Source organism: Vanacampus margaritifer, chromosome 8, assembly GCF_051991255.1.
Source record: "Vanacampus margaritifer isolate UIUO_Vmar chromosome 8, RoL_Vmar_1.0, whole genome shotgun sequence".
Lineage (NCBI taxonomy): Eukaryota > Metazoa > Chordata > Actinopteri > Syngnathiformes > Syngnathidae > Vanacampus > Vanacampus margaritifer.
This window is the reverse complement of record NC_135439.1, coordinates 8732252-8752673: the sequence shown is the minus strand read 5'-3', so window position 1 is coordinate 8752673 and position 20422 is coordinate 8732252. Positions and strand designations below refer to the sequence as shown.

The 20422-nt window shown below is 39.3% G+C and overlaps 1 protein-coding gene across 2 annotated transcripts in view; it reads left to right on the top strand.

Moving 5' to 3' along the window:
• The window catches only part of megf6b (multiple EGF-like-domains 6b), a 59439-nt gene that overhangs the window by 29175 nt on the left and 9842 nt on the right, over positions 1 to 20422 (top strand). For both annotated transcript variants that reach the window (XM_077574331.1, XM_077574332.1), the window contains 19 exons: positions 5438 to 5560; positions 9010 to 9135; positions 9360 to 9482; positions 9562 to 9684; positions 9767 to 9904; positions 10111 to 10233; positions 11421 to 11543; positions 11613 to 11783; positions 13377 to 13508; positions 14783 to 14911; positions 14981 to 15109; positions 15178 to 15312; positions 15397 to 15531; positions 16169 to 16294; positions 16367 to 16498; positions 17697 to 17825; positions 17889 to 18023; positions 19283 to 19411; positions 19486 to 19614. In XM_077574331.1, the coding sequence (XP_077430457.1) occupies positions 5438 to 5560; positions 9010 to 9135; positions 9360 to 9482; positions 9562 to 9684; positions 9767 to 9904; positions 10111 to 10233; positions 11421 to 11543; positions 11613 to 11783; positions 13377 to 13508; positions 14783 to 14911; positions 14981 to 15109; positions 15178 to 15312; positions 15397 to 15531; positions 16169 to 16294; positions 16367 to 16498; positions 17697 to 17825; positions 17889 to 18023; positions 19283 to 19411; positions 19486 to 19614 (2490 nt within the window). The remainder of the gene's footprint in view (positions 1 to 5437; positions 5561 to 9009; positions 9136 to 9359; positions 9483 to 9561; positions 9685 to 9766; positions 9905 to 10110; positions 10234 to 11420; positions 11544 to 11612; positions 11784 to 13376; positions 13509 to 14782; positions 14912 to 14980; positions 15110 to 15177; positions 15313 to 15396; positions 15532 to 16168; positions 16295 to 16366; positions 16499 to 17696; positions 17826 to 17888; positions 18024 to 19282; positions 19412 to 19485; positions 19615 to 20422) is intronic.

Below are 20422 nucleotides of genomic sequence, written 5' to 3'. Positions count from 1 at the left end.
ATGGGAACTTTGTTGTCACAGATGGAAATCACAGCCATTGGATGAAAACAACTATAAGGCTAGTTTGCTTTCAAGACACTAGAGAGATAAGAGAGAATTTTCTAAATATATTTTACATTCTTTGAAGACAAATGCTGAAAAAAATGAAAAAAGAATGTGAACTGTGTAAACATTTCCATTTTCCAGAGTGTTTGGTTATTACTAGCCTGAAGCCTGTTAGCTTACTAGCTAGCTGGTGGCTAGCGCCTGTCATCATAGCGTAGTGGGAGATATTCCAGCCACTGGAGGCTTTAGGTTGATATGTTTTTGTGATGTTTCACGATTTACAAGTCTCATTTTGTGTTCGTGGCAATTTTTTTTTACTCATTCAAATTTGGCATGGTCGCTACGCTACGCATGTCGGGATTATTTAACCTGCCAACCAACAAATCATTTTTTCTTCGGGGAAACTTCAGAAGAAACCAACTATAAGGCTAGTTTGCTTTCAAGACACTAGAGAGATAAGAGAGAATTTTCTAAATGCATTTTACATGTTTGAAGACAAATGCTGAAAAAAAATGAGAAAAGAATGTCAACTGTGTGAACATTTCAGTTTTCCAGAGTGTTTGGTTATTGCTAGCCTGAAGCCTGTTAGCTTACTAGCTAGCTGGTGGCTAGCGCCTGTCATCATGGTGGATATATTCGAGCCACTGGACGCTTTAGGTTGATATGTTTTTATGATATTTCACGATTTACAAGCCTCATTTTATGTTCGTGGCCTTTTTTTTTACTCATTCAAATTTTTTATTATTATTATTAACCTGCCAACCAACAAATCATCTTTTCTTCGGGGAAACTTCAGCGAAGGTTATGCCACCTGGTCAGTTTTTATCATGTTTGCATGGATTCCATCATGCTGCCATGAGTTTAACATTTCGCTCGTCACGCCGAATCATCTTTACGGCTCGCACCGACGTGAGCGCGTGTGTGTGTTTGTGCGACTGATGCCGTGCCAGCGTTCCAGCAGCTGAACTAACAGCAAGCCGCGGCTGTGTGTTAGTGTAAAGACCACTGTCGATTTCAAAATGCACCTTTTGCTAAGCCACACCCCCAAAAATGCAGACTGGCCAATCAGAGCGCAGTACAGAACAGAAGTCTGAAGCTATCCTGTCAGGCGACGCGGTGGTTCACATTTGCTCTGTGATCTGTTTACTCGAGTGCTGTTTTGGCCCGGCTAAAATGTCTGCGTATTGACCTTACGAGACACAGGCGGTCCCATTCCTCTCTCAGATGTTTGGATTGGAACTATGGAATAGGATTTCTGGCGAATTTTAAAGCCCACATTCTTTTCCTTATACATGTCAGCATCAAAGACAGAAATGTATTGGCTCGTCATATGTTCTCTTCTCAACACCTGGTTGCTGGTTTCCCTCCCCAAAACACGCATACTTAAAGTATAAAATATCTTGCTCAAGTCACGCTCTTACTCTTTTCCAGGCTTTTGTGTCACAAATTTCTGTTACCCTTGGTGACCTTTCTTCTACATTTTTTTTCTTTTGAGGACCAAATTGCTGTTACACTCTTTTTTCCCCCTTTTCTTTTGTGCATACCGCTATCACGCTTTATCACATTCTCAGTCCATGCATTTTGCTTTAAGCCAGGGGTGTCAAACATACGGCCCAAGGGACAGAACACAAGCTTCAGTTTTTTACTAAAATTAACTGTTGTTGCTTATTTTTTTTTTCCACTGGAGGGTGCACTGACGACCTCTTAAATAACATTCTGAAATTTGGCTCTTATTCAGGAATTTATGCAAAAAATTATATATATATATATATATATATATATATATATATATATATATATATATATATATATATATATATATATATATATATACGATTCATAGGTCCTGATTTGATTCAATGCCGATTAATCCTGATACAAATCTATAAATTGACTACTGTGATTTTTTTTTACTCAAATTTAGAAAATACTAATCAGTAAACTTGAACATGTACACTGTAAGATTTGTATGAAAATGTATTCATTTATCTGAAACTTCAGGCTTATATAATATAATATAATATATAACTGAGCGACTGTATTTAGCAAACAGGTTGCAGTCTGTTTCATGTTTGAACAGCACTGAAATAAAATATTAAGACATAATGTTCCATTAATATAACATTCTTCCATGCTTAAAGTGTGAACCTTAACCCTGTGTAAGACATTTTGTTGAATATTTCCATCAAAAATTTATGTTTAATCATCGATTCTGCCGCATATTGAATCAATATATTCCCGAATCGATTTTTAACACCCCTAATATATATATATATATATATATATATATATATATATAAATAATAACAAGTGGGAATATTTTCAGAGTGTATGTGTAATTAATTGCACCAAATATTAATTAGTTTTAAATTAATTAATTAATCTAATTATTAGTTTTTGTAAAAATCCAAGAGAAAATTCAACAAGCATCTCAATTTTTGCTGGAGTTACAGTACAACAGTAAGTCAAGTGTCAGGAGTTGAAGGTGCTTTGTGCGAGAGCCGAACGTGAGGTGGGCGGGACTTTTGCATGACGGACACACTGGAGCTTTGGGAGGGCGAGAGTGTGAGAGGAAGATGGAAGGACACAAAACTCCAGAGGCAGTCTAGACTGAATGAGAGATAACCCCACCGGCATTCCGCACGCTCCTTTTTTCATAATGATTTTCCCATTCTTCCAACTGGAGTTTTCACTTAGTTTGTAAATTTGATTAATTGTATATTTATACTCCCTGAGGTTTAATACCCTAACATGGTTTTGGCATCAGGATGCTGGATTTTCCTCCTGATGCTCCTGGAAACGTTTTTTGCATCTGGGGCAAACTACCCCTACGGTTTCCATAGGAGGCTTTGCTATAGGCCGCATTGTTTCTATGGTTACCGTGGCTACAACCTGCCTCACAGGACTGCAGGTAAGTGAGGACTTCCTGGCCAAATTCCAGATTGAGCAATCGGAGCAGTCTGGGAGGCTTCAAAGATTCTGACATGCTATGAATACTCATTGAAAGCATGCTATCATCACGGGATATCTTTTAAAATGACCAAACAGTATGTTTTAAATAAGGATAAGCATCTTTTTGATCTTGGAAATACCTCAAATGAAATTCATTTCTTGCACATGATAAACACGACACCGACAAGTGTGTTGTGTGTGCGGGCAGAGCGCTAACGTGCCGTCAACCCTTGTGGTTAGTGGGACTTGTTTTCCCCTAAACCAAAGCGCAGCGTGCAGCACGCACGGAAAAGGAAAAAAAAAAAAAGTGGCGAAATGACGACTGCCAGCTGCCGCACATGGAGCGAGGCTGACGTTTGGCCGCAGAAGACGCCGAAACACGATTTTTAAAGAGCCCTTTGTGCCCCACACGCTGTATCGTGCGCGGGACATGACGAGAAGTAGACGGGGTCAAATCCAAGATGACGTCTGCGGTCCAACGCTTTTGCTGGAAACAAGCGAGACGATCTTATTCCCCTTTTGCCGGTTTAGCCGCGACTGGCTGTGTTTTTATTGTCAGTAAAACCCGTGTGTTGAGTTTGCATGATTGAAAACACAGCTTGTGTTGTTAGCACGGAAGGAAAAACAGTCAAATCTTACGTCATCATTGAACCTAATGTGCTATTTTGTCAATATAATATGTTAAGCGTTATTTTAGCATATTCAATTTGTCAAAAATAGCAAAGGTGAGTACTCACCATGATTATTATTTTCACAACTTTGCTCAAAGCGAACATTGACGAGTGGTTGTTAAAGGTATTAATAATTTTTATTGTAATTAACTCATTCACTGCCATTGACAACAATAGACGTCAAAAATTCATTTGAACTATTTCTATTAGTTTCACATTTTTTCCACTTTTTTCTACTTTTGTTAACAAGAGTATGAACATTTTTTTATTGTGCATTTAGAACAGAAATAAAATTCGGGATTACTCTTGAGTTAACTAGTGAAGTCATGTGATTAATTACAGTTAAAAGTTTTAATCGCCTGATGCCCCTAATTAAGAAAAAAGAAATAACAAATATTTAAAAATTAGGGGCGTCAGACGATAAATTTTTTAAAATTGTAATTAATCGCATGACTTCAATAGTTAACTCACAATTAATCACAAATTTTATATCTGCTCTAAATGTACAATATTTTTTTCCTAGGTTTTCATACTCTTGTTAACAAAAGTGGGAAAAAAAATGTGAAACTAATAGCAATAGTTCAAATGATTTTTTGACGTCTATAGCCGTCAATGGCAGTTAATGAGTTAGTCACACTTCAAGAGTGCCATTATGAGTTCCGTTTTTAGCATTTAGTCTACGTTTTACCAATATGTTCGAACGACTTTATAAACACGTTCGAACGACTTTACCAACACGTTCGAACGACTTTACTAACACGTTCGAATGACTTTACCAATACAACCGAATGACTTTACGCGGACATACTTTCCACAGACTTTAGACAAGTAGATACCTTCCACACAAAAAAAACAAAAAAAAAACGTCAAGTAGCAGGCTTGCGGTAGGTGAGAAACGTCATGCCTCGGTGTACCTAATGTTGTGCCCTCAGCCTGTCCTCCCGTGCACTGTGCGAACATGAGGACAGACACATGTGCAGCGCAAACCGCTCGATGAGGTCCAGATGCTCTCGTCCACTCGCCACATTGTCCCACACAGTGTGACAAAAACAGTCTTCGAGCCAGCCCCCCCCCCCCCCCCCCCCCCCCCACCACACACACTTTACAACGGCACTAGACGGTAATCAACACCAGATTACTAATAAAAAATGAATATAATTATGTGTAAGGTCATATTGCTTTCCACTACTGAATTTTCCACATAGTTTGTGGTTGCAAATTTGCACCTGGAGTGAGCAACTACTGTTTGGTGGTTTACGGTGCGTTACCTGCGTTTGCTCACTGGTAATATCTCACGTCACATTGTTTAGTTCCATTTCCACTGATTTTAGTTATATTGGAGAGTTGAAGGTTAATCTGATATGACTAGCAATTCATCAGTTTTTGACCTTTAATTCAAGACATGTTTAGGAAACTAATTGCGGTGATGTTTGGCTCACCGCTACTTCCATCCCTTCTTTTTATTTTGCTTCCAATATCCTGGTGTGGCTAAACAGAATGTGTACGCTTTCATGTGTTGGCTTCACCCGCACGGGGAAAGAATGTAACCGTATAATAGTTGCTACCACATGGCGGGATTTGTTGTGCTTGATTTGCATCGCAGTTGCGTTTTGACTTGGCCTGCTCATCCTGAACTCCCAAAACCCGTCGTAAGCCGTACGTCCGTCCAGCGGCTCACCCGGAATTGAGTTTGCCGTAATGGCGGGCTTTAGTGCGCTGATTTCTGATATCCCGTCCGAAAAACTCACCGCCGTCCTCCTTCACCGCAGATATTGATGAATGCCAGGTCCACAATGGCGGCTGCCAGCACAGATGCATTAACACCCGAGGCTCCTCCCACTGCGAGTGCCGGATGGGATCACGCCTGCATGTTGATGGACGCACCTGCCTTCGTAAGTACATGACACTCTTGAATCACAACTTTGGTGTCTTCTAATGCCTTCCATTTGGTACAGAATAAAGTTTTTTTTTTTTTTTGTAGACTTACGGTGCCTTGTAAAAGTTTTCACCCCCCTTGAGTTTTTCGAATATTTTGGCACGGTACGACCACAAACATAAATATATTTCATTGAAAGTAGCACACGATCATCACGAGACACAAAGTGGATATCTTAAACTTTTTTTACAACAAAAAAAACAACAGAAAAGTAGTGTGTGCAAAAGTATTCACCCCCTGAATTCATACTTTGTCGAACCCCCTTTTTACAACTTCTAGTCTCAAAGGGGATGAATACTTTTGCAAGGCGCTGTAAGTCAATTCCGGCTTTGTGAAAGATGGATAGCCATGCCACAAAAACAAAAAAAATAACGTGCCACTTCATTGCATGATTTTCTCAAAATGGAAATGACAAAATATTAAAATTAGAGTGTAACAATAATAAATACATAATAGTCACCATGTGCCAAATACAATAAACCCCTCTCCGTCACAGGTTTGCACTATTTAACAGACTTTTTTTGTTTGTTCATTACATCATATTTTGGTGTAACTCTCGTTTATAGTGTGTGTAATTCAACTGTCGGCCACTAGATGGCAACACTCTTATTTAGTTTGAGACAGTGTAAATATGAACAAAGAAAAAGAAAACAGGAAGTATTTCAGCACAGCCTAGTTTTTGCTGATAATTTCTGAATGTCAAATTCTCTTCAATCCTGCTTTTTAAGTCTACAGAAAGCGACAGCTGTAGGTTTATTTTAGAGTGTACATTATTATGGATGTATATTATGAGATGAAAAGTTAAATGTGTTAGTTTGGAAAAAATGGATTTGGTCCTGACTACATTCAGAAATACCATGGAATGTAAACTGTCAGCAGACTCGGGTCAATTTAGCAGTTTTGCTGCACACAAATGGAATAAACTGCCAACAGAAGTTAAGTTAGCCCCAAGTGTAAATGCTTTCAAACCCGAGTTCAAAACTACGAGTTACCATAAAACTGCCTTGCTGGGAAGAAGGTTACACCTGGACTGGTTGCAAGTCACCCGAAGAACACATTCAATCATAATCACACCTGTGGACAATTAGTCTTCAATTAGCACAACATGGAGGCTCCAGGCCTGAGCTGAGATTCAAGCCAATGCAAACGTACGAACCACTATGCCACCGTGCTGCCCACAAACTTACATTGATGCATTCAATGGCATCAAATCTGCAAATTGGGAACGGATCGCGCCGACTAAACTGCATTAGTTGGCAGCTGATCTTGAGATGAATTCAAGCAGACGTTGGCCGTGAAATCACACAGCATGAAAGCGTCGGAATCGCTTCGGCATCCAGCGGCGGGAAACGCTCCTGCTCACTGATGACAGCTGGACGCAATCCATCTGCCGGCGTTAGCTACAAAATTGGCTTGAAGAGCACCTTTGATTAGGATCGAACCCAGCCTTTTTTAGAGCATATGCTTTGTCTCCTGATGGAAACGGGCTTCAACAATCAGCGGTGGTCTCGGCTAGCGTTTGTAGATTTGCACCGTAGCCGCCGCCGCCGCTATCCCTGCGAGCCTGATTGCGCCGATAATCAGCGTCCGCGTGTGGCGTCCCTCCCAGGTGAAGCCCTTCCGTGAGACTTCGCAGACTGAGGCGGTAAAGCTGTGCAGATGCCCTTCAGGAAAAAATGCAAAGTATGCTCACAAATAAATGGAGAACTTTTTGTGTGTTTTTTTTTTTTTCCCCTCACAGCACGATCACACGCAGGGCTGGTTTAAGGGCAAAGCATTCCAGCGGCTGGAAAACTACAACTAAAGACGTCCTTGAATGAATTCGATCGCAGCTTTGCTTATCTTATCCAGTTCTGGATCTGACCGCCGGGGTCAGACCCGTGCCACACGCGCAAAATGTTTAAACTGGAAAGTTTTGTGAGGTTTGTCTTGTGCCTTTGACGGATGGATCCTGACTGAAGCACAAAAACATCGACTGCCTTCTTGTTTTTGCTCAAGTGATTGAATCCAGCCTGGCGAGATGATTGAGCTGCTCATGTTCGCAACCTCATCAGAGTATGATTTGGACTTGATTGTTGCCTAAGTAGCGCTGATGGTATGGAGGACCAAAACTGCCAAAATAAAAAAATTAAAAATGAATGAATAAAAGTGAAAATAAAAACGGATATAAAAAAAACTAAATTAAATACAAAAAATAAATAGAAATGGGAAAAAATAATAATGAAAAAAAAATAATGAAAAAAAAAATAATGAAAAAAAAAAAATAATAAAAAAATATATACAGACGCTCCCCAACTTACGAACGAGTTACGTTCTGAGCGATCGTTCGTAAGGTGAATTCGTTCGTAAGTTGCTTCAGTGCTATATTTTGTATTATAATTTATGTTTAAAGAGAATACGTACAGTACTGTACTACGTATGTTAGAGAGCGAGAGACACACACAGTATGTACATGTACGTAATAAGATAAATAAAATGAAGTTTAACTTACTTTTGGAAGATGTACTCGATGCTTAAGGATTTGATGGAGGAGGAGGAGGAGGAAGAGGAGGATTTTATATCATGAGAGGTTCTTCGTCGTCGCTGGAATGGGCTTCAAAAGTTACTTCCTCCTCCGTAACTTCAATGTAGGAAGAAGTTGAGGGTCGAGGAGAAGAAGATGAGGGTTGATGAGTATCTTCCTTGGAGGATTTACTAGAAACTGGCCGAAAGAAGCGATCTAACGACGATTGCACAGTTTTCTTCTTTTTTCATCATAAACGATGCGGTAGCACTGTATGGCATCATTCAATTGATTTTCAACCTTTGTGCAACGTTCAATATTTGGGTCTTGCTGCTCGAAGAGTGCGATGGCTTTATCTATGAGCGACAGGCGTTTCTTCTTCTTCCTCCTCCTCGACACGTTGCTGAGCCTCCAATGCTGGGTGAGCTCTCACAGCGCCAAGCGTCGGTATTAGCGGCGGAAAGAAGCACTACAGTACTCGGAAAAAGGTGCGCAATACAAAATCTAACTTACAGCATCTCTTTCCGAACATTTTTTGACATGCGCGCAGACATGTTCGTATGTACCGTTGTTCGTAACTCGAATGTTCGTAAGTAGGGGAGCGTCTGTATATATAATAAATAAAAGTAAAAAAAAAAAAAAAGCGAAGTTGGTTGCTTCAGTGAAAATGAGTTAATAAGGGACTCAAGGACAAAACTCTCTCAGAGGGGAATTATATTGTAGTTATACATTTGAGAGTGTGTGTTTGTATGTATTCCTGCTATCGAAGATATCTTTGTTGAACAGAAGTTGTTGTTCTATTTAGTTGTCAGCGACTTGCGGGATTTTTGTATCTGGACTCAGTCAGTATGCTAATTTTAGGAACTGTGGTTTTTTTTGTCGTTGTTTTTTTTGTCATATAGCCGTGCACTCTTGCGCCCTCAGCAATGGTGGCTGTGAGCAGTACTGCATCCAGCAGTCTGCCGCTCACTTCCAGTGCCGCTGCAAGCCCAACTACGAGCTGACAGAGGATGGCAAGCATTGCAAATGTAAGTGCCCCGAACCCGGAAATAAAAATTCATCGTGACTACACTTTACTGCCTATGAGAAAATGTAAAGTCAATTTACATGGCACCAAATGACAATAGTAATTATGTGCCAGATTTGTGATTTTTCATACTTCTGTTTGTGGGCATTTTTGGGACCTGGGGCTTGTTTCTTTACATTGAGACTTATGACATTTGAATGTCAATGCTTCCGTGTGTCTTGACAGTGCAGAATCCCTGCGCCGAGCACAACGGAGGCTGCACGCATCAGTGTCGGGCCGACGGCGGCAACGCGCACTGCGACTGCAGGGCGGGCTTCGTCCTGGCCGAAGACGGACGCACGTGCGAAGGTAAAAGCGCCGCCCGTAAAACCAGACGCCTTTAGCTACGATGGCGTCAACTTTTTCCTTGCGATTCCCGGTTTGTCAGATATTGACGAGTGTCAGACGGAAAAGGCCGACTGCGCTCACGGCTGCCGCAACACGCCGGGCTCCTTCGCCTGCGTTTGCAACGCCGCTTACGAGCTGGGGTCGGACGGCAAACAGTGCTACAGTGAGTTTTGCCGTCACGTGATCTCCCACGGAAAAAAGTCACCACCGCGATATTAATACGCTGGCTTTTTTTTTTCTCAAAGGGATCGAGATGGAGATCGTGAACAGCTGCGAGAACAACAATGGCGGATGCTCGCACCACTGCCAGCATTCCAACAGCGGCCCGGTTTGCATCTGTAACCAAGGTTACCGCCTCCATGATGACCTTAAAACCTGTGTTGGTAAGATATCACCCAAAAATTGATAAAGATGTTCTAGAGATGTTTGATAAAAAAAAAAATTGCTGCTCAACTCAAATCTTGAGTCGCTCTCACTCATTCTCTTGACTCACATTTGGCTTCTCAAACTGCGCGATTTGCATTATTTCAAGTGCCTCAAGGAAACAGATCGTAAAGTTTGGTCTGGGTGCTTGTGTTGCATTTGGCAGACGTGGACGAGTGTGGCCAGCGGAGCTCCTGCTGCCAGCAGAACTGCGCCAACTATCCCGGAGGCTACGAGTGCTACTGCTCTGCGGGCTACCGCCTCAGCTCGGACGGATGCAGCTGTGATGGTATGTTTATGATTCCGCACGTTTACCAAACACAAGAAAAAGTCACTTTGTCTTTCTCACTTTTACATTCATACGATGCTGATTGAGACTCTAGACACAATATTTATTTAACAAGAACTTGCGAGATGATCTGAGTGAACTTAACTCATTCACTGCCATTGACGGCTATAAACGTCAAAAATTCATTTGAAGTATTTCTATGAGTTTAACATATTTTCCCACTTTTGTTAAGAGTATGAAAACCTGGATTTTTTTCTAATTGTACATTTAGAACAGATATAAAATGTGTGATTAATCGTGAGTTAACTATTGAAGTCATGCGATTAATTACTTTAAAAAATTTTAATTGCCTGACGCCTCAAATTTTTAATAATCTTTTCTTTTTTTTTATTCATTCACTGCCATGAATTTCTAAAATAAATTTTAAGTATTTATATTAGTTTAACATTTTTTCCACTTTTGTTAACAAGAGTATGAACCCCCCCCACCCCCCCCCCCAAAAAAAAAAAAAAAAGTACATTTAGAACAGATATAAAATTTGTAATTGATCGTGAGTTAACTTGTGAAGTTATGCGATTAATTACATTTAAAAAATGTAATTATCTGACGCCTCAAATTTTTAATAATCTTTTCGGGGGTTTTTATTCATTCACTGCGATTGATGGCCATAAATTTCAAAATTTCATTTGAACTATTTCTATTATTTTAACATTTTTTTCCTACTTTTGCTAACAAAGTATGAAAACCTAAAAAAAATAATTATTGTAAATTTAGAATAGATATAAAATTTGTGATTAATCGTGAGTTAACTAGTAAAGTCATGCGATTAATTACGATTACAAATTGTAATCGCCAGAAGCCCCAAATTTTAAATAATCTTTTTTTTTATGTCAAAAATTAATTTGAACTATTTCTATTAGTTTAACATTTTTTCCACTTTTGTTAACAAGAGTATGAAAACCTAGAATTTTTTTTTATTGTACATTTAGAACAGATATAAAATTTAAGTGAAGTCATGCAGTTAATTACAATTTAACAAAATGTATTGCCTGTCGCCCCTAATTTTTAATCTTTTTTTTTTTTTATGATTTTATTGCAGTGAATGAGTTGCTGGAATAAATAAACAAATTTATATAAAGAGTTAAAGAGCAACTTTTTAAGGTGTTGTTTCCTCTCTTGTTGCTTAGATATCAACGAGTGTTTGTCAGCTAACGGCGGTTGTGATCACGCGTGTCAAAACAACGCCGGTTCCTACCTGTGCTTCTGCCGACGAGGATTCCGTCTGGACGAGGATCGCTTCTCCTGCATCCGTGAGTACTTTCTATCAACGCATGGACGAGTGCCAACGTTAATCACGACCTCAACTCGTCTTCCGTCAGTTCTGGACAACACAGTTGAGGCCTTGTACAGCGGAGGCGCCGCTGAGCTGCCTCCGATTCGCCCCCAGCTCACCTTGCTGCAGGACTACAGTCAACCTCTTGAGCGCTATGACGACTACGAGGACGACGAGGGCGAGCTGAGGGCCGAGAGTAATCTAGCGGAGAAGTTTGGTGCGTGTTCTTCAAGTTATTGTTTGCTAATTCACGACATTGACTGCGGGGCTCTTTAGTCCCCCTCCAGTGGCTCCCTGTGGACCTAAAAAAATTTTGTAATAATTCATATGTTTCTACATATAATTTTTTTTATTTTCAGATAAAATATTCTTTACATGAAATAACCCTTCAGGCCCATAGACGGTCCAAGTGGACGTGACATATTTGCATGGATGATGTTAACACTTTATGATTGGATCTTAACTAACCAATCACAATAACAAGTTGATTTGCATGATGTTCATGTTAAAAACTATAAGAGTCCAAATCAGCAAAAAAATAAAATACTTTTTGCCTAAAAAAATACGGGTTTGAAGGGGCTGCTGGGGCTAATTAAATAAATATTTTAAATTAATAATACAAATTTTTTTAAAAATGTTGACAGAAAAAAGAGACGGAAGGTAAATTAAAAAAAGTCTTTAAAATTGCCTTAGAAGGTCGAAAAAATTACCATAAAATATCCATGAGATTGCCAAAATAGTCAGAGATTTTTATTAAATTATTTATTTTTAAAAAGGCAGAAAAGAAAATGTTCAAAAAGTAACTAAAACATTTTCAAAAACAAAACAAGAAATCCCAAACATTACCATAAAATATCGCCAAAATTGCCAAAAATGTCAGAAAATTTATAGCAAAAAAAGCTGAAAAGGGGGTTTTAAAAAAAATAGCCATAAAAGGTCCAAAAAAAGAAGGAGGAAGAAAATTACCATATGTCAACAAAATTGCCCAAAAATGTCAACAAATTGATTGCTAAAAAGGCAGAAAAAGTTAAAAATAGCCATAAAATGTCCAAAAAAGGAAGAAGAGAGGCAGAAAATTACCATATGTCCGTAAAACTGCCCCAAAAATGTCAGAAATTTGACAGAAAGGCAGAAAAGTCTAAGAATGCATGAAAAAGGAAGTACGAAAACTTACAAAAAAGTAGAAGAAAATAAATTGCATGCAGCATATTTTTTGTGTTCTGGTGCAGCTCGAATTAGCTATTGGGCCCTCAGTACATTAGACTAACACCAACACACGGTTCCGTTCATCATCACATTGTTCAAATGTTCAGATTTTTTGTAATTTATTTAGCCTAAAATGTCTCTTTTGACAGTAAAGGTTGCTGACCCTGTTCTATCTAAATCAAGTCGGTTGTGCTCACTCCCACAACGGCGCAAATACTGATTTCGTATGAAAATGACAAAAGAAAGGAAACCCCACCCACGTCCACAGATAGACCGCACGTTGCACTCGACCTGCGCTGCGCAGCAAATTAGGGCCCCTAATTGTCAATTATCGAGCAGTTATTGGCACTTCAACAATCTGTTCAACGGTGACGTGACTCCAAGAAGTCTCACCGGGGTCCAATAAGCGCACCTTTTGCTCCCGGACTGTCGGTTCACACGTAAGCCACCTCACACGCAGGAATGCTGACGCTCACCCGCCCTGACAGCAGCAGCAGCAGGAAGTCAAAGGCTGTATTTTGTGTTGCCGTTTAACATCTCCAAAGTGTCAGCGGAAGTTCAAATGTTGCGACTTCGCTAAAGTCCGTTAATTGGCGTCTTGCAGTGTGTTTGGACGACACTTTCGGAAACGACTGCAGTCTGACGTGTGACGACTGCTCCAACGGAGGAAAGTGCAACGCCGGGAAGAACGGCTGCGATTGTCCTGACGGGTGGACGGGAATAATCTGCAACCAGAGTGAGAAAACACACACACACACGTTCATGAGTACAATTATGCATTTTCTTATGATTGCAACAAAAATGGACCTTTAAAGGGACAGTGTGTAATAAGTGACCACTAGATGTCGCTATAGCATGGCGGTGGCTCAGAGAGACCACATTTTGCAAGCCTACCACCGATTCTTATTATTCTTAAATACTTACTTAGCAACTGGTGTGAAGCCCGGTGAGCGACGCCGAAAAACCGAACGAGTCGGATTTAGCTAAGTCATAGGCTGGAGTGGCTAACAAGAGCGGCTAGCGGGAGAAAGCTAGTAAAAAAAAAAAAAGGTAGTAAAAGCTTGCAAGAGCAAAGCAGAAGGTGACAAGCGACGGGAGCCCGAACCACGGGAGTCAGCTACGAGCTCATTGGCCATCCTTTGGACATTCGTAGCAGGAAGATGGCGGCCAAACATGTTAGCCTCTTGTAAGAAATGTAAAAAATGTGATAGAACATATTTTTTTGGTATATGATTGAAATCAATAGTGGGGTTTTAACCCTATAAAGCGTGAAACATGAAATATATGAGAGAAAATTCTGATTCTTTGTAAATAGATAAAAAAAAATGCAAATCAACTTCTACATATGACTTTTGATTTGTGTCATATTTGATACATCCGGTCACAATGCTTTAAATTCATACATTTATAAAATATCATAATAAACATATCAAATATATTAGTATTTCCAAAAATCAGAAAGAACATTTCCCACTATTAACTCATTCAAACACGTTTTTTAATACTTACTATTTTAATACATTAACTCCCAAAAACGTATTTATACATTTTTAATATTGTTGTTTTTTATTTTAGGCAAGAGCATGCAGAAGGCTTTAATGCAGCCTCTGACATGAAGAGGTGGCTTAAAGCAATTGTAGTTTTTTTTAAAAAAACGGCCTGCAGGTGGCAGCAGAGTATAAGAGATCAGCCAGGGGCAAGTTGCAACAAGCTCTTTTTGCTCGTGTTGTCACCAGGAATATAATTATTGATGAAACTTAGCTATATTCTAATGCTAATTGCTGCAAAACGGAAACAGACACAGATACTTTTTTTTTTCCTGAAGAAAGAAGAGGCTCTAATCTTTCTTTTAGTATGTTCCATGTTTTTTATAGCAATAAAAAACAATATTCTGTTGGCCTTGCAAAATCAGTCGAAATCCAGTAAAACATCCGGGAGCGAAGGGGGTTGCTTCAGTGAAAATGGCAAATGAGAGTGAATGAGTTCTCTGATGTCTTTTCCCTCCCACAGCGTGCCCCGAAGACTATTTTGGTCAAAACTGCTCCTTCCCCTGTAAGTGTAAGAACGGCGCCAGCTGCGATCCCATCACCGGGAGCTGTCGCTGCCCGCCGGGCGTCGGTGGCGAACTGTGCCAAGATGGTGAGTTGTACCTTTGTTAATCCGCCCCTACAGCAAAACACAATTCAATGATTTTGTTTCTGTGTGCAGGCTGTCCCAAGGGCTTCTACGGCAAACAGTGCCGTAAAAAATGTCATTGCGCCAATAACGGACGCTGTCATCGCACTTATGGAGCCTGCCTGTGTGACGCCGGACTCTACGGACGCTTCTGCCACCTCCGTAAAACCAACTTAAGCTGACAACTATATTTAGAATACACCATTTTGATTTTGATCTTCTTCCTCCAGCTTGTCCAAAGTGGACTTTCGGTGCCGGCTGCTCCGAGGAATGTCAGTGCATCCAACGCAACACTGTGGAGTGTCACCGTCGTTACGGCACGTGTGTGTGCAAACCCGGTTACCGTGGCAACGCCTGCAAGGAAGGTGAGCGCTTTGATGAAGAAAAACATGTCGCTACTGTATTTGCCTCCTCATGTGAGCAGCTGTGTTTCTTTTCCCCGACTGCAGAATGCAGCCCGGGAATGTACGGCGGCGGTTGCGAGAACAAGTGTGCATGCCCGGCCGGGGTGTCATGTGACCACGTGAGCGGGGAGTGCCAACGAAAGTGCCCGCCAGGTCGTCATGGCGACAGCTGTGAACAAGGTGGGTCCACACAATTAACTAATTTAAACCCCAAAACTTATAAATACGTTTTTTAATACTTTGTCATTCACTCCCAAAAACGTATTAATACGTTTTTTTTTCATTTTTATTTTTTTTCTATGCTAGAGTATACAGAAAGCTTTGATGCAGCTTCTGAGCTGAAGAGGTCGCTTAAAGCAATGGTAGTTATTACAAAAAACGGCCAGCAGGTGGCAACAGAGTATAAGAGATCAACCAGGGACATGTTGCAACTAGCTCTTTTTGCCAGTGTTTTCAACAGGTTTGTGAATAATGATGAAAATTAGCTATATTCTAATGCTAATTGCTGCAAAACGGAAACAGATACAAATATATTTATTTTTCTGAAGAAAGATTTTTCTTTTGGTAGGCTTTATAGCAACAGAACACAATATTCTGTGGCCCTGGCAAAATCTGTCAAAATCCAGTAAAACAGATGGGAGCGAAGGGGGGTTGCTTCAGTAAAAATGGCTGGGAGTGAATGAGTTAACTTTAACTTTAACTTAACTTGAGTGTTGACAGACAAATAATCAAGGAAAGTGCACAAGTACAATAGCAGTTACTTCACATTTTTGAGTGTCGAGAGTAATAAAAAAAAAAAACGTTTTCCGTCTGTTAGACTGCCCCGAAGGAAGCTTCGGACCCGGCTGCGTGCATCCTTGTAACTGCACTGGCGCCCCCTGTGACAACGTGTCGGGACAGTGCAGGTGTCCTGCCGGCATTTCTGGGCCGCATTGTGAGAACGGTAAGCCGATCAAATTGAACACAAAGATGTCACATTCTAAACAAGAATAATACATAACAATCCTTTTTTCAGCGTGCCCGGAGGGTTTTTGGGGTGCGGGCTGTTCAGAAAGCTGCCCCGTTTGTGAGAATGGTGGCGTGTGCGACAAACACGACGGCTCGTGTAACTGTGCCGCCGGCTTCGTGGGAACGCTCTGCCATGACTGTGAGTGCCGTACCATTCGCAACGCAACACTCATGAAAATGCAAAAAAATACAATAAAAATACAGAACAGCAAATTACCCTTTGTATTTATTAACAGGTTACAGCACAAAATTTCCAAGATTTTTGCTTGAACCCTTTAAAATGGAAGGTGTCAAACATATGGCCCGTGGGCCAGAGCTGGCCCGTCAGGGAGTCCAATCTGGCCCATAAAGACAGAACATAACTGCAGTCTTTCACTAAAATTAACGGTTGTTGCTAATTTTGTCCACTGGAGGGCGCACTGAAGGCCACTTAAATGATATTATATGATTTTGTCTGTTACTCAGGATTGGATGCAAAGCTTTTGTGCTCATTTTTGATACAAATTTTCAGATTATGCTATAATATCATAATAATAAATGGAGATATTTTCAAAATGTACTTGAAATTATTTACACTTAAAAAAAAAGGAAATGTTTTGATTATTAAGTCATGGAAATACTAGTCCGGCCCACTTGAGATCAAATTTAGGTAAAATTCGGCCATGATTTAAAATGATTTTGACACCCCTGCTTTAAGTCATTAAAAATCTTGACAGTTTATTTGCCTGTATTTGGTAAAAACAATAATGTAAAAATAAATCCCTGAATATAAATATATTTTTGAACTTTTGTGGGTTTTCCATATATTAATCAACACACAATATATTGTCACATTGTATGCCAAATTGTAGATAATTATTAATTATACTAATTAATTAGATTTGCACAATAAAATAAGACATTGATTTATTTTTTATGCAAGAAAATAATAAAACCGTTTTTTCAAAGTATTTTTCAAAACAGTATTTATTTCAGCAGAATATTTTTCTGGGCATTTACAATTTTTAATAATAAAAAACTATGTTACAATATAAAATAATAGTCAACATTTTTGAAAATATGTAAAACAAAAGAATGTAATTGAAATCATAATTATTTAAGGTTATTTAGTAAGCATGTCTATGTTTTCTGAATCCCCCCCAAAATCAGTTAACTTTACATTCAATTATATATCATTTTTATATCAATTACTGAATATAATATTCATATTGGCTGAAAGGCTGTTTATGTAGCTGACGAAACTTAAACGTTTACATTTTGTAAGAATATCACAGCAAGCAACATCCACTCCAACGAAGCTATCATGTGACCCGCACATTGTGATGTTCTCCCCTCAGCGTGCCCAAGCGGCCATTTTGGTCCGGGTTGCCAGATGAAATGCGCGTGCGAGAACAACGCTGGTTGCGACGCGGCGAGCGGGCGGTGCGTCTGTGCTCCCGGCTGGACTGGCCTTACCTGCAGGAAAGGTAGCGCCCCCTCAACCAAACCATAAAAATCCAACCAATGACACCGATATTCTGTTGTGCCAGCGTGCGACACGGGCCACTGGGGGGCGGACTGCGCCGAGAGCTGCTACTGTCAAAATGGCGGAGACGGCAGCTGTGACGCGGTGACGGGCCGGTGCAACTGCCAGGCTGGCTACACCGGGATTCGGTGCCATGAGAGTATGTGCCAGCAGGAACATTGTTAGACTTGAAGTCCAGTTAAACCTGTTGCGAACCAAAACATCAGCACCTACAGAGGCACATTAACAGTCTTCTCTCTGGTCATTATTGTGATGCAATTTAATTTGGAGTCAGCCAGCAATCCTTCAAACATCTTAAATCGTTATATGTTCTTGTGTTTTGGTGGCTGCACAATCTTGCATGTATGTGCGCATCAAGGTTATTATAGTTAACAGAAACTAAGAAAAATAACTAAAGCTGAATTGAAGAATGTTTTAGTTAACCAAATAAAATAAAAACGTAAATGCTTAAAAAAAAATTAACCAAAACTACATCTCATGTTTATAAAATTAACTCAAACTAAATATAATCATATAAAAAATGTCCTTCATTTTCATCTTTGTCAATATCAGCTTTTGGGGTCTTTATTATACAATAATTTGTGATCTTTAAAAAAATAATAATAATAAAAGGTCTTTATTATACAATGATTTGTGACCTCTTTTAAAAAAAAAAAAAATTTTTTAATTTTATTTTTTATTTTTTTAACATTTTTTATCTTGCACTTGACAAATACTCCATATTTTGGGGAACCCCGCCGCCCTCCCCCCACTAATATTAAAACTAATACTAAAGCTAAACTCAAACAAAACATTTTCTGAAAAGTAAAAATGAATTAAAAAGAAGAAAGAATAAACCCCGCTCTAAAAAGTAATTCAAACTAACTGAATTAAAAAAACAAAAGTCAAAATGAAATGAAAACTAACTATAAAACCTAAAACTATTATAATCCTGGTCCGTATTTATGTTTTGCATTTTGCCGTAGGTTATAAACAAGTTCCTTGCGCAGTACTAAAGATGAACTTACTTTATACAATTCCACAACCATATCTGTCTTATTAATTGCATCATTAATTGGGTTTCCATCTACTCTAAGAATTACAAAAGCAAACTCATACGATGTCATCGCACAGCGCAGTTGCTTCCTGGTCTTCTTCTTCTTCTTCTTTTAAATTACTAGTGGATCACATCCATATGGTGTATACCGCCACCTACAGCGGCGGAGTCCCCTCTCAATATTCCCAAAACGGGCATAAGTTGCATGTTCGTTTTGCGCATTTTCAGTAAATTTGCTTAAAAAATTCCAAACAATTGGATGGCAACCTGACTACTAACATACTGAGTATTAAATTAACCATTCATAAAACTCTATAGAACATGTGTTAAATGCTAATCAATTTGTGTCGTTTATTTGTCAGAATGTCCAGCGGGAAAGTTTGGTCTGGCTTGTCGTCAGCGATGCCAGTGCGACAATCAGGCGTCGTGTGACCACGTGAGCGGCGCTTGCACCTGCCGGGTGGGATGGACCGGAACCTTCTGCCAAAAGCGTAAGAGACTCACGTCTCGCTGATTTACTCCTTGACGTGTGTAGAGCGGACGTGTCAATCATGATATGTCTCAGCGTGTCCTCAGGGTTTCTTTGGACTGGACTGTCAGAAGAAATGCGCGTGTTATAACGGTGGGAGCTGCGACGCGGTCAGCGGGCTTTGTTCGTGTCCCAGTGGCTGGATTGGACCGTTTTGCAACCAAAGTGAGTGAAGACAAGTAACATGCACACATGTAACAAAATGCGGTGGAAAAAGTGATGCAAGGTGAATAGGTTTAAAAAAAAAAAAAAAAAAAAAAAAATGGAACTACAGTCCTTTATTTTTTACATTCCTTTTTTTGTTTTTTAAACAGCTAAAATGTGTTTTGACTTTGTTGCTATCTGGTATTTAGTGTAGTAGCCTCTATTAGAGAGAAAATAGTAGTTCAATCAACTTTGGTATACAACTGTAACATAAAAAGATGAAGTGAAGACTCTGGTGAATGTTTTTTCAGCATCCCACATTTTAGTCTTAAAAAATATTGCAAAAAAATACCACAAAAAAAAACGTTCCAAAAATGTTCTATGAATTATAAAAGTTTTGACTATTAGTTAAGATTTTCCGATTTGCAGTGTTTTGTTTTGACATAAAAAAAAAAAAAACGTCTTCGCTGGCATGGTGTATTTTTGTGGTAGTCGTAAAAAAATTGCAAAAAAAAAAAACGAACAGTAAAATGTTATTCCCAAATTTTTTATTGGTTAAGATATTCCGATTTGCAGTGTTTTGACATACATTTAAAAAAACAAAAAACAACTAAACTTCACTGGTATGGTGTATTTTTGTGGTAGTCTTAAAAAAAAAGAAAAAATTGCAAAAAATTGCAAAAAATTGCAAAAAATTGCAAAAAATTGCAAAGAATTGCAAAAAATTGCAAAAAATTGCAAAAAATTGCAAAAAATTGCGTATTGGTTAAGATTTTCCGATTTGCAGTTTATTTTGACATAAATTTGGGGGAAAATAATAATAATAATA